We start from the raw sequence: 15303 nt of genomic DNA, 5'->3' as shown, positions 1-15303 counted from the left end.
ACTTCTATAAAAATTCTCTTGATATCCAAATCTTTACATTACCATAATTTATTTCCTTTCTACCTATAGATTTATTTTTTAGGATTGATATTAAGTATCTAATGTTTGTTTATTTCACTCTTTTTACAGTAAAATTTTGTTAGATACTTGTTTATATTTTTGTCAGAGTAAATTCTCAATTTATTTTTAATTATTTCTCTCTATATTCTGATTTATATATTTTTTTCTTCTTCTTTTTTTCTCGTGATCCCAAACGTTGAATGCCAGTCACCAAACCACAGATCCAGGAAGCTCAGAAAACACCAGGCAGGATAAACACCAAAATCACTATACTTAGCCATATCTTTTTTTTTTAAATCCTCAGCCAAGGATATTTTTCCATTGATTTTTAGAAAGAGTGACAGGGAGAGGGAGAGACAGAAACATCGATGGGAGAGAGACACATCGATTGGTTGCCTCCTGCACCCACCCCAACCAGGGCCAGGGAACCTGCAGCCGAGGTATGTGCCCTTGACTGGAATCAAACCTGGGACCCTTCAGTCCACAAGCTGATGCTCTATCCATTGAGCCAAACTGGCTAGGGCATGCCATTTTTATAGAAAGTCACAGATAAAGAAAAAAGGTCCTGAAAGAAGTTAGAGGGGAAAAAACACACCTTGCCAATAGAGGAGTAAAAGATAACAATCACATCCAACTTCTCAGTAAGCCTTGCCAGCGAGAAGAGAATGGAGTGAATTAAGTGTTGAGAGGAAAAAAACCACCAGCCTGCATTCTGTACCCTATGACATTATCCTTCAAAAGTAAATACAGTACCAACATATATAAATACATATTATCCTTTAATAGTAAATATAAATGTGACCAAAGTGCCTACATTGCAGGAGATAACTGGACAACTATGGAAGATAGTTCTTGGTGACGTTAATTTCTGGCAGGATTGAATTTTGTGTTTATAAAATGAAGTGAAATAGAGGGGAGATATGAAAATTATGCTGGAAAAGAATGGCTGCAAAAGCTGGGAGCAAGTATAACCTGCTGTGTCCAATGGCTTCTTACCATCACATCCTCTACATTGTTGAGAAGACAGGACCAGATCTGCAGCCTGTACACTCCTCCAGCCTCGGAGCAATGCTGACTCACCCTTCTTCAGATGGAGGGGCCTGTTTGCCCTGCCTTTCTATTTCCACTCTCAGTTTCTATTCTGTTCCTTTTGCCCTTCCTTCCTCTTCTGTGTTTATTTTTCTCCTAAGACCTTTCTTTTCTATTTCCCCCCATTTCCTTTGTATTATAAGTCTCCTTTTCTTTCTATAATTTTCTCACTTCAATCTACCTATACTGTATTTCACCATAAAAACATGTAACTCATTTAAAAATTATTTTTCAAAGTACAAATGTAGTTGGAAAAGTAAATATACACATATAATAGAAATATGTGACCTTGGCTTTTGGATAAAAACAATATTCTCTTTGCATTCCTTTATTTTTCTAGTCTATCATTATTGGCCTACCCTGAATGGATGCTGGTTCATATTTACTTCTTTCATGCTTATAGACATCAGTCTTTTACTTGGAAATTTAAAACAGTTGTCAGAGTTGCAACATAGTACTTTTCAAGATGATTCTAACATCTGAGCTAACATTCATGATGTATTTCTACTTAAAAATTCCATTAAGTTGAAGGCTTCAAATTCTATAAAACGAATTTTCCAAATGCCTTTAATTCTTTAACTTTAAAGTTGAGTGTATCAAATTTGCTTCAATGAAAAACATATCTAATTCTAATCTGTTTGCCATATTGTGAGGTTTCTGTTACCTCAGACAATGAAGTCACACCATATCTCAAGGACTTCTAGATTTTATAGGTTTTTATTAAAACTAACTAATGACAATTAGCTTGCTGTTACTTATTCCTTAGGAGTTTGACTTTCAAGTGAAATAGACTAGGATTATTTTTCATGTGGCAAGTAAATTTTTGTCCAAGTGATGTGAAGCAAAAGCACTCATGCTTATTAGGGATAAAAAGACTGGCCCTGATGAGTAGGTGGATATAAGCTGGTTTGTGGGGCTTACCTAACTGGGTCTGAACACAATTTATTACACTAGTTACTAACATAACAAATGATAATTATGCATTAATCATAGTATATAAAATCATTGGATAAACTCTCCAAGACATAGCTATAGAAGTAAATATTGAAGTTTCTATTTCTAGACTGGTAGTTTTCAACTAATTTATTTTCTGATCCAATGTATCTGAGATTTAACTCTCTCCCATCAGTAACTGTGGTTCATAATAGCTGAGTGTTTAGGGGGTTAGGGATTCTCTGACTGAGGGGAACACATCAGAATGGAAGAGGATATAATTCAGAGATGCCTACCTGTTGGGTAGTTTTGCCCTCTTCATCTCTCTTCCTTCACTTTGAGAATCATCATACAGGGTATCCCAAAAAATGTATATATACTTTTTTCTGATAGCTCAATTGATGTTTCTTTCTTTTCAGATTTAACCCACTGGAATTAATTATTATTCAAACTGTGTATACATTTTTGGGGACACCCTATATATCTTCACAGTTAGTTGGAAAGGACAACTAACCTGTACAAGAATGTTCATAGCAGCCTTTTATATAATAACCCAAATCTGGAAATAACCCAGTATCTATCAGCAAGAGACTAGATAAACAACTTGTGGCATATTCATATAATGAAATGCAACTCTACAATCTAAAGGAAGGAACTAGTGATATAAACAACAATATGGATATTCAACACTGTGGATGAATTATAAAAACATTATGCCGAGCAAAAAAAAAAAAAAGCTAAGACATGAAAGAGTGCATGCATATTGTGTGGCTTCATTTATGTGAAGCTCAAGAAAAGGCAAAACTAATATATGGTAATAGAAATCAGAAAGTGGTTGCCTCAGGATGGAGGGTTGGAATCTACTGTAAAGGAACACGAAAGAACTTTTGGCTAAAAGAAATATTCACTCCAGATATATTGTTTGGATGGTGGCTCCATGGGTATACACAACTGTCAAAACTAATCAGACTGAACACTTAGAATCTGTGTACTGTGTACAAATTATACATACATTTATAAAAAAGGGAAAGATCTCTTTACTCTGGACTGGATAGGAGATAGTGTTACCATTTTCCCTAAACTGGTTGGGAATTAACAGCTCTCTTTAATAAAACAGAGATAGTACTTCAGCCATAGATGTGTTTATAGTACAAACTCTTAGTTATTTGATGAAAATATTACAAAATTACATTTATATAAAAAGCAGTATTCTTCGAAATTCTGGTTAGCTAATTATCTACTAATAATTAATAGTTAATATTAATATCAGTAACTACTAATACTGATAACCATGAACTTCCTGGCTTCATGGCTTTGGGAATATTATTAGCATATTATTTCTTTACCATATTTTAACAATACAATACTCCTGAAAAAAAGGCAGTCATTATGTAAGTAAATATAATAGAGCTTAATTTAAAAAATCTTGTTGACCATATAAAATGGTCAGACCATATAAAATGGAAATTGTCCAGGAAAATTTAGAATGCTTTTTAGATTTTCAAAACTATATTTATCCAGTCATTCAACTAAGTATTTACTGAATACTGTAAACAATGTCAGGTATTGTGCTAGGCCCTGACTCTGACATTAATATAAGTTATTCTACATGTGAAGCTAAAAAGTGTTGATTCATTTCATGATAAGTGAATTTGTTCTGTGTGCCAGGAACAGAGAAGAACCAATGAAGGAGTGTGGTTCCTGCTCTCATAAAGCTCATATTCTAGTATGAGATTACAATTGTTGGAAGAGTCCTTGTGTTTCTGGGATCCTGCACTTTCTCCAGACATTCTCCTTAGGCCAGGTCCTGAGAGGAGAACTCCTAAGCTGAGCAGATGGAGAATTACTAGTAGCCAGCAGGAGTTCGGGCTGGATGCCACCAGTCCTGAGTCACGTGGAGCCCAGCTGAGGAATGTGAGATACATCTTCAGAGCCCAGGGAACCCTCCTTGTTAGAATCTTCCTTCCCTGGAGCCTCGCTTCTTCTCAGATCCCATGCAGAAGTCCAACAAGGGGCCTTCTGCACAGGGCTTACTTGCCAGAATTGTAATTCTGGAAGCTTTCATCATTGACATGAATTAAAAGTTGTTTAAACTAAGCTCTGACACGGAGCAGAGGAAAGCTGGGAATGTTAGCCCCGAGAATGCTATGACTGAGCTGAATGGAGGATCTAAACGTGGGTTCTTCCATCTCTATCAGGCCTAATTTAATCAAATGAAATATCTAATTTTGGTGAAATGAAATTGCCTTAGCAAGTCAAAAAGCCAACTGTTGTGGAGCCTGGTAAAAGGCACCGCTGGATAAAGTGACACATGCTCTTGAGGCACTGCCAATAGCTCAGGTGCCATTCTTTCATCACCTCTGCTGAGCAGAAAGAATTACACATTTTTTTTTTTTTTTTTTTTTTTTTAAAATATATTTTATTGATTTTTTACAGAGAGGAAGGGAGAGAGATAGATAGTCAGAAACATCGATGGGAGAGAAACATCGACCAGCTGCCTCCTGCACATCTCCCACGGGGGGGATGTGCCGCAACCCAGGTACATGCCCTTGACCGGAATCGAACCCGGGACCCTTCAGTCCACAGGCCGACGCTCTATCCACTGAGCCAAACCGGTTTTGGCAAGAATTACACATTTTGAAAAATTGTGTTTTGTCATTTTCAAAACAGAAAATCCATGGATGTTCTGGAATAAAGAAGGTATGTGATTCTAATCTTAATTTGAGATTGCAGTAAATATGAAATTCTGTTCTATAACTATATAATTGGGCATTTTAGTAGTTACAGATTCCCAAATAAATTAGATGAGTCTTTCTGAAAGACTGGTCACAAATTAAATACACTTACTTTTTTATAGCAGCACTTTCTGGTTATTTAAGGACAGAATTGGAACAAGACTTGAGTATTAAATTGTGGTTCTGAGCTCTAAAGTTGAATGAATAGGAAAATGCCAATTCCAATTTTTAAAAAGAAATTTGCAAGTAAGTAAAATCAGAGCACAGAGAATATTACCCACACATGTAATGGAGAATCTACCACTAAAATACCTAGGCACTTGCTTTTAAAGACTTAATTATAGAAGCCCGTGGTAAAGCAGAGAAATCAAGCTTCTTGATTTCTAGGGATATTCTTATCCATGAAATCACATGTCATCTTTGCATCCTCCTCCCTTATTTGGATAAACAACAGCAATAGAAGTCCATCGCCATAGATGGAGCAGGCATTAGCTCCCTACTTCCCAGGTGTCTTCCTGTCTCTCTCTTGTCTACCCTCTATTTACAGATCACTGTGGAAGGTACCCCATGAGTATATATTTCTCCTCTAGACCATCCCCACTCCCCATCTTGCTACTCAATGACAGCCCGCCCCAAAACTTTTTAAGAGACTCTAAACAACTAAGAAAGTAGCTGCAAGGCTAATTATGGCTGAAGGGCCCCTGATAAACTTCTAGGGAGTAAGGGCTACATATAGAATTGAAAGATTTCTTGGGCAAGATTATCAAGTAGGTCTCAATTTACACTCCCTCAAGTGGTGACTAAGGGTATCCCTGCACCTTCATCAATGTTAGCTTGCTGATTCATTCATTCATTTACTCACTCACTCCACTTTATTGAGGTAAGCTTGACATCTACAAAACCATCACCACAATCTATACCACAAACATATCAGTTACATCCAGAGATTCTTCCCACCCTCTTTATTTCATTTTTAAAATTTTATTTTATTTTTTGTGTGACAACACTTAAAATAAGATTCACTCTCTCGGAATTTTTAGGTATATAATATGGTATTATTAAATATTTCTGTACAGTAGGTCTCTAGGACTAAATCATCTCTGCCTTAACTATTTTTGATTTGCTAATTTGAAAGGTGGAAGTGGTACTTTATTGGTATTTTAATTTGCATTTCTTTGACTATGAGTTTGGACAGCCTTTTACATGTTTATTTGTTTTTTATAATTCTATTTTCATTGAGTGCCTACTATATTCTAGAAACTATTTTAGGTGCTATAACAGTTAATAAGACAAACACTTAGAGTTTACATTTTAGTGCAATAAACAAATGATAAAAACAAACAAAAAACCCAATACTTTTTTTAAAAGCTAAAAATACCACTTTGTGCTATAAAAACAAGAATAATAAGAAAGCAAAGGGACAGAGGAAAGAGAGCCATTATCTTTTTAAAAAATATATATATATTTTATTGATTTTTTACAGAGAGGAAGGGAGAGGGATAGAAAGTTAGAAACATCGATCAGCTGCCTCCTGCACACTCCCTTCTGGGGATGTGCCCGCAACCAAGGTACATGCCCTTGACCGGAATCGAACCTGGGACCCTTGAGTCTGCAGGCTGACGCTCTATCCACTGAGCTAAACGGGTTAGGGCAGGAGCCATTATCTTAGATAGAGTAGTCAAAGGGAGGTTTTATGGAGAGATAACATTTGAACAAAGACTGAACAGTGCATGTGCCATGTGGATTCTTGAAGGGGGTGGGCGGGAAGAGGAATCCAAGCACAGGGAAAAGCAAGCTCAAAGCTCCCAAAGTGGGGAGATGTTTGTGTGCTTGAGGAATAGTAAGTAGGCCTGTGTGGCTGGAGGCAATAAGCAACAGGGAAGAGTGGTGGTAGCAAATGGGTTTGGAGAGATGGTAGGAGGCTGGATCATTAGGGCTTGTCTCACTGAAAATGTTTTGGTGAGTCACTGAGGGCTTGAGCAGTGGAATGCTATGATCTGACTTACACTAATCTGGTGCCATGCGAGCCACGAGTCCCGGCCCGCTAGAAGTGCTCCATGCACGTCCTGGTGACTGGTTGTTTGGTGGTTCCGCCGTTACGGTGTCACGACCACAGGCCTTTTATGATATAGGTGATACTATAGTTTGCCAGTTACTTCCAATACAAATATTTTCCCACTTTTCTATTTGCGTTGGATTCAGTTTATTTTATTTTTCACATATTTACTTAAAACTAATTGCATGTAAAATCCACCAGTTATTCCCTTTGTGGCTTCTTCTATTACTTTTAAGCTTAAAAAGCCTTCCAGTAACCAGGGGCCAGATAGACACTTGTATTTTGAGTGCATGTTGACTCATTTGGAATTTATTTTAGTATGTGGTAAGATTACAAGTTTATACCTTCTTAAAAGATTTATCAGGTTTACCAGCACCACTCATGAACTCTTCCCTTGCTCACTGGTCTGTGATGTCTTTTATTTGGTTCAATTTCAATTTTAAGCTTTGAAATTACAACAGAGATGATGAAAAACCTTCTTTCCAATTGTCAAAATAATATGCTTTGTATAAGATTCTCAATGTGCTCACAAGGAAATACATAAAACAAAATCAACATTCTTCAAAAGAAAAATGCAGGGACAAAAAGCTAATAAAAGAAAGATAAACCGAAACTGGTTTGGCTCAGTGGATAGAGCGTCGGCCTGCGGACTGAAAGGTCCCAGGTTTGATTCTGGTCAAGGGCATGTACCTGGGTTGCAGGCACATCCCCAGTGGGAGATGTGCAGGAGGCAGCTGATCGATGTTTCTCTCTCATTGATGTTTCTAACTCTCTCTCTCCCTTCCTCTCTGTAAAAAAATCAATAAAATATATTTTAAAAAAAAAGAAAGAAAGATAAAACATGAAGGGGAGAAAATAAAGGGCATAGTCCATTTCCTTTTTGAAAAAAAAGTACATGTTGAAAAATGTGAAACAAGAATACACGTATACATACAACAAATATGTTAAGTACCTTCCCAATGTTAGGCATTGCCCTTCATGCCATTAAGTGGTAAGGATAGGGGCTTAGATTTTAGTAGGGAAGTTGGGGACTGAGCCCATAACCTGGGCATGTGCCCTAACTGGGAATCGAACTATGACCTCCTGGTTCATAGGTTGATGTCAACCACTGAGCCACACCAGCGGGGCTATATTGTTCTTTTACACATAACAAAACTAAATACTTGACATAACATAACAAAAGGAAATACAAGAGACCAGACTGTAAGATACTTGGGGACAGGGGTTTTTGTAGGTTTGCTCACTGCGTATCTCCAATGCCTAGCATAATGAGAGTCTGGAACTCATTAAAAATTTGTTAAATAAAAGGAACAAAGCGACTATAGGGAATAGGCTTTTATTGGCGAAATAAGAGTCAGATGAAATGAACATTCAGAAAAGGGCTTCAGAGAAGCCTCATGGGCTATAAAACTGGTCTCATAATTACATTGCATTGTACGTCAAAATCAAGGATGGGTAATTTAAAAGTAACATTACACTAACACAGGGTTCAAAATACAATGTTAAATTTAGCCACTTCCTTGTAAACTTCTTGACATCACTTTGACTATGAGTTTCTATGTGGCAGGAATTATGTCTTCTTTTCAACTTTCCAAGTAAGAGGAGAACACACTGTGTGTGCGTCCTACATGGTATATATTTACGCTGTTGGAGGCCTACTGAAGAAATGCTAGCACACAGGCAAAGTACTCAAGGAAGAAAATGGGGACAACTTGGCAGCATTTATCATTACTAACACTTCAGTCTCCCAGAGTAAACTTTGAAATTACATTCTAATTTGAGATGGTTCTGGTTTGACAAGTTAACCCTTGAGACATCTGAGTACAGTATTATGAAAGAACAAAACTGTTCATCAACCCTTTATGCCACTGTTAATTTCTTTTAAAAGTAGGATTTTAATGTTTTTTAATTCCTACAGTGACCCTTAAAATTTCTATGTATGTAATCACGAATGCACACACAAGATGCATTTATAAGCTTATTGTGTAGTTCCAAAGACAGTTGGGAAAATCAATTTTAATTTTGTTACTGAAATAATTTAAAAATATATTATAGAACTGCCTCTTTTCAATCAACAGCAAGGATCTAGAAAAAGATTATACAAGTAGGCACACTTTATTTAGGTTTATTAGTGTTAGAAAAATGAAGTTGCCTAACTTCAAACTGAAATAAGCCCTCTTATATTTTGTTTTTCATCTCACCACTGGCATCAATGTATATTACTTTCTTATGTCTTTAAAGAAACTCAGATTAAAAAACTTGGCTCATTTATTTAACAAGATTCATTATATGCATTAACAATTGAGATGCCCCAAACTGGAAAATTATTTTCAGAAAATGTGCAATATTTCCTGATGATCTCCGAGAATATCTTTGTGACTTAAAACTTTAATCAAAGAAAGAGGACTTACCGGCTTTTATTCATAAGGTCTGCTCCCCGTGCTTTGTAATAATCTAAATTTGGATGGAATTGATAAGTCACTGGTCTTGGATTTTTCTATAGAAAAAAAAAAGAATAAATTAAAATGTATATAGCTGTTTAAATTATACATTAACATATGAGAGGATAAAATCATTGTTTTTATATTCTCTCAGAAAAAAATACATAAAATAATGAAGTTTAATAATTAGTGTGCTTGCGTTTCGCTTTTATTATTGAAGTTTTGCCTTAACTGATCTTAGTCCTGACTAAAGACTGAAATTGTTTTAATAGATTTTTTCTTTTAAAAGTTTTTTTAATTGATTTTTTTAGAGAGAGGAAGGGGGAGAGTAGAGAGCAAGAGAGCAAAAGAGCAAGAGACAGAGGAGAGAAACATAGATCAGCTGCTTCTCCCATGCTCCCTGACCAGTGAGTGAACTCACAACCTTTTGGTGTATGGGACAACACTCCAAGCAACTAAGCCACACCAGCCAAGGCTGATATATTTTTCTTTACTTGCCTCATAGTTCACATAAATTTCTTCCTGTTAGATTTATTTTTTATGATTTTGATTAATTCATTATGACTTTCCAAAACACAATAAGTTAAAATTGCAACAAAACTGAAAAATTATATGAGATTTAACAGGAACACAATCTATGCTAATGGACCAAGAGATACAAAGTGTCAAGAAAGCTGCATTTTAGATAAAGATCTTTTTTGATACCCAGAATACTAAATTTGCCCACTAGATGGCACACCGAGTCTTTCTTCTCCTAAAATGAATAAACTATTTCAAGAATTCAGCAATTCTTTTAAAGTTAGCAATTTCTATGTCATCTATTCTTATAAACGAGTTTAATAAGTACCCATGTGGTGGAAATATTAGCAGAGTACCATCACGATACAAAAGCAAAATGACCAACAAGCATACATTTATATAAAAGAAGCAATACACTGTCCTTTCTGGTATTTAATATTATTTATAATCACTATAGAAATGTCCTTGAATCATAGATTGGGTGTGTCTAAATATTTTGCTATTAATTTAATGTGTCTATTATTTAAATGTATCCAGTTCCTCATAGACACAAAATTTAAAAAGTTTAATTTTTCTTAAAAATTCACCTAGTTTATAAAAATGTAACATGTTAATAAAGCATTACTTAAATACCATCATCTCCAAAATGTTAAATCACATATTTTTATTTAAAATTTAAAAATACTTATAAATAAATGTGTTCCAATGTTCACCTGAGCATATAATTCAAGTTAATACTCAGGATTTTGAACCAGAAGATGCCTTGTCCTTTAAGAGATTTATCTAGGCATAGAAAGGTTGCATTTTATCTTAATAAAAAATTACCAATATGTTTTGATATCAATCCTTGGAGACAAAATCCTGAGGCACTGATACTTGCATGTAGGTGGAGGTATGTAATTGCTAAGGTTAAACAGTTTGAAATTCATCAAGCTAACAAGCTGCATCTTAATGGCCATGATGGACCTTTTCTTTTTCTGCTGAAAAGAGAATATTTGCACAGCTCAACCCTTTCATAGCTCCTCCAAGTCAGCCCTAATCATCTAACAAAAACGACAATCCCTTGATTTAGCTCCAGCTCCTACGCCACTGGTTTGGTATTCAGCACACAGTTCTAAAATAATCAAATCTGAATTGCCTTGATGAAGATAACGGATGCTTGCTTCCATGGCTACCATACCATTAAGTCTAACAGTGCAACTTCTCTCTCTCTCAAGGAATCACATAGGTTTCCTTGCCGTAGCTGATGACAACCTGGACCCAATATAATGGGAAAATAAAATAGAGGCTGAAGCTACTGGCAGATTGTTAGTGCATTCATGACTTATTTCAAAAATTAACTTCCGCAGGACCATCACTCATGACTAATTTTGTTCTTTATTCTCAGTACCTGGAAATACATTTTGTTTTGACTAAAAGACTTTTCTTCTCTGACTTCCAACAAACTAACAAAGGATTATGTTACTTTTTGCTAGAAAACAATGAAAGACGGGACTGCACAGAACAAATTCTTGAGACATCTTTATAAGAAATGACAAGCAATTCAAGACCGGAGTGCTGATCTATCTAAGCACTTAAAGCCATTATTAGGAATAATGATCTAACTTGAACACATGAGTGAGGCTCAAGTGTTGCTTTCACGGAGGCCTATTTAAATTCCTGGGAGACTTACTAGTATCAAAGGAAGAGGCAGTTTAAAGTACCACTATATTGGGACTTAAAAAAAAAAAAAGAAATCAAAAGAGGATGTTGAAAAACAGCATTTCAAATGTAAGAAAATAAAATCAGAGGTTCCAGTTAAAAGTTACTCAATAGAGTTTTCTGTCTGAGATGATGATGCTGTTACTAAGGCATTAAGAATGTAGACAGATAGATGGTCTAGGCGAGTACTGCCCAATAGAAAGACAATGCAGGTCAGGAACGCAAGCTTCATATTTAAAATTACCTAGCAACCACATTAAAAAGAGAAAAAAGAAATGAGTGAATTTAAATGTAACAATATATTTTATTTAATTCAGTATATCTAAAATATTGTCATTTTAACATGTAATCGTTATAAAAATTATCGAGCCATTTCAGATTCTTTCTTTTGCACAAAGTCTTTAAAATGCAGTGTATATTTTATATTTATAGCACATTTCAATCTGAACTCGTCACACTTCAAGTGCTCATTTTACATGTGGCTTGTGGCTTGCAATGGACGGGACAGACTAAATGACTGACATGTGTAAACCAATGTGTGGCTATCAAAATCAATATATGCATATAGACATGAATAAAAAGGGCACAAATACTTTTGACACTAAGATTCAGTAACTTCCCAAGTACCATTCCATTCTTCTCTGTTAACAAGCTGGTGGAGGAGCTCTCAACATACCTATAGTTCTTCTCTTTTAATTAAATTAGCTTAATCTCTTCTAAATAAGGTCTTAGAAAGTCAGAAAACTTGGAACAATATATTCTCACACAGCTACTGTGTACCAAAATACAATGGTTTCCTTAGGGGAATGAGATCAAATGAGCAGAATTCTAACTTTATGCAACCGAAACATTTTAAAAGTAAAGAGAAATTTGTTTTTCTTATTTTGAAGGATATTTTCCAAAGAGAATTTTATAGAACTACAACAGTTTTGACTTAATTTTTAAAGACCTAGAACTTCCTCTAAAATATAGGAGCCACTAGAATTCTCTGCTCTACTCTGCACTGGAAGTTTGCAGATCAGCCTGCAATCCCCGCACCCATCCCCCCCGCCACCCTTACCCCCCTGGTGCAACTCTGTATGTAAGAAAGAGCAGACTGCGGAACTTCTCATTGTGCAGAACATGTGATGTCAACAACTTTAATATTATGTCTTTGCCTGGATTGGAACAATCCATACTTAATTAAAACCCATTTTCACACAGTCATGATTTCAACTATTATAAGCTTTTCCAAACCAATGTACATTTAAAAAATCCTTTTGTTTCAGTGAATTTTTCTTTGATAGAAAGATGGCAAAATGGTAATCCTATCTTAGGTCTGTGCACAGAGAAATGCCAATTATGCCCCATGATCTGGGAAGTCTATGTAACCATACATGAAGATATGAAATCACAAATCCAGTCTACCTTGGCGTACCACTCCTTTCCTAGATCAACCCAGATGGACTGGAAATGAACCTACAAGATTGCAGCTGGTTAACTTCCCAAGTACCATTCCATTCTTCTCTGTTAACAAGCTGGTGGAGGAGCTCTCCTTGAAGCTGTGTATTCAGCGTTTTATTTTATGGTAATTCTAAAGGCCTGTTGCATGACATTCGTGCACTCGGGGGGTCCCTCAGCCCTGTCTGCACCCTCTCGCAGTCTGGGAGCCCTCGGGAATGTCCAAGTGATGGCTTAGGCCTGCTCCCGCCACTGTGCTGTGTTCACCAGCTGTGAGCCTGGCTCAGGGCTTCTGGCTGAGTGGCGCTCCCCCTGTGGGAGGGCACTGATCATCAGGGGGCAGCTTCCACGTTGAGCATCTGCCCCCTGGTGGTCAGTGTGCGTCCTACTGACCAGTCATTCTGCAATTTGGTCAATTTGCATATTGCCCTTTTATTACATAGGATAAGAAGAATGCTGAAATTTCCACCCATGGCATGGACAGGCTGCATTTTTGGGAAGCATCTTGAAGCTTTGTGGACAAAATGACTTACAGAGAGTGCTAGAAACCAGTGTCCTAGAGGGAACTGTATGGAAAAACAAAAGAAAAGAAAGACCATGCTGTATTTCTGAATTTCTAAAACACTTTTGTTAATTTGGCAAGATCACAAAATCAATTTACAAATAGTACTGAAATGATAGCATTCAATGTAAGGGATAAAAGTTATTGACAGCTATCTAATCTCGCTGGTATACTTAACGTTCTTCACTTCTAGTCTATGCTATGATAGTAAACTTGCTCCTTACTGTCATTTCAGGTAAAACACACACTCTGTCCCTTGCCGGGTATGACTTTTGATGGTGGACAACTCCTCTCTGCTCTACTCTGCACTGGCAGTCTGTAGATGAACACATAACCCCTCCCCCTGCCCATCCTCCCTCGCCCCCACACCGGTTCTATTTTAGTATTTTAAGCTCAAATTCAGTTTGTTGTAGTAGTATACAAATATTTAAATGCTAACCCACACTAACTACACGATACTACAAGTAGTACAATTAACTACAAGGTGGTACGTGCAATTTTCCTTGTTCTAAGGCTGGTGAAATCAAGCACATCCAACAAAGGGCATTACAAACAATACTTTCCAGATTGATCCCCTAACTCCTGACCCTCCCTTGTAGATGGCTGCCTCCTTTTGAATCGTCATATGGAACTCCAGAAGGAAGTTCATCTAAAGTGCTCATTCTGTTTTGAACAGCATGGACCCTTTCAAACGGCTGGCTATTTATACACACAGGTAGAATGGAAAAGAGCCAAAGAAAAGCAATTCCAGTAATCCCTGCTCTGATTTATGAATGTGCCAGAAGGAGTTAAAGAAGAGTTAAAGTTATATGTTAAAACAAAGAGACTAGGTAAACATAGCTCGCCCATCTGCTTTAAAGGCCCAGAATGCCTGGTCGGGGAGGCAGGGGATCAGGAGTCTGTGAGCCTCCTGCTCAGATCCCTGCTCCACCCACTACTAGCAGATGAGCCACTGAGAGGAGTCAGTTACTCTCCTATCTCCAGTTTCCTCATATGCAAAACTGCAGTGAGGATGAAATGAGACAATGAACGCTCAGTGTACAGCACAGTGCTGGGCACTGGATGAAAATGAATGAGATGGAAGCTATGATTACCTTCTGATACCACCGAGCACTGACAAACAGACCTTTATTTTGGGAGCAGATTTGATAGTTTAATAACTTAAAACCTACAACATTTAGGAAGAGAAGGTGAAGTTTCATACCTCTGATAATCATTCTTAAATTTAGGATAGATTCTTCTAAACAATACATTTAAAAAGCAAAAACACATAGGAAAATATATCATGCACACTGGATCTCATATGGAAGGAAGGCTGTCTTATTTCTGAGTATATACATTTATAAATTTTTAAGAAATTGTAAAACCATACTATGCCATTACTGCACATTTGCTTGCCAGCTCATGTGATTACAATAATTAAAGTGATTTTCTGCAATATGTCCAAATTATTATCATTTTTATAGTTTATTGGTCACGATTCTTACATTAAATTAAAATGATACAGTTCCTGTAGCACTTAATAGAAAATATTGATTTAGATTTACAATATTGTGTATGTTTGATATGAAGGAAAGAAAATATTTGACAAATGAAGAATTACTCAGTTTTCTTTCCCCTAATATTTTGCTACCAACCCTTAATTTTTAGCATGCCAGAATAGGAAAGGGGAAAAAATATGACTCAGAAGGCGAAACGGCACTGTAAAAACATGTCGAACGTTTCTCTTTGATGAAAAATGAGACTCTTATTTTAGTGAATATGTTA

At 36.4% G+C, this 15303-nt stretch overlaps 1 protein-coding gene across 1 annotated transcript in view; it reads right to left on the bottom strand.

Annotated features, from left to right (window-relative positions):
• TBC1D5 (TBC1 domain family member 5) overlaps positions 1 to 15303 on the bottom strand; it is a 421112-nt gene that overhangs the window by 61470 nt on the left and 344339 nt on the right. The window contains exon 17 of the mRNA XM_070433344.1: positions 9285 to 9370. Coding sequence (XP_070289445.1) covers positions 9285 to 9370 — 86 coding nt within the window. The remainder of the gene's footprint in view (positions 1 to 9284; positions 9371 to 15303) is intronic.

Source organism: Myotis yumanensis, unplaced genomic scaffold (assembly GCF_028538775.1).
Source record: "Myotis yumanensis isolate MYYU_CA2020_CCGP unplaced genomic scaffold, mMyoYum1.0.hap1 SCAF_14, whole genome shotgun sequence".
In the NCBI taxonomy this organism is placed as follows: domain Eukaryota; kingdom Metazoa; phylum Chordata; class Mammalia; order Chiroptera; family Vespertilionidae; genus Myotis; species Myotis yumanensis.
This window is presented reverse-complemented; position numbering and strand designations above follow the sequence as displayed.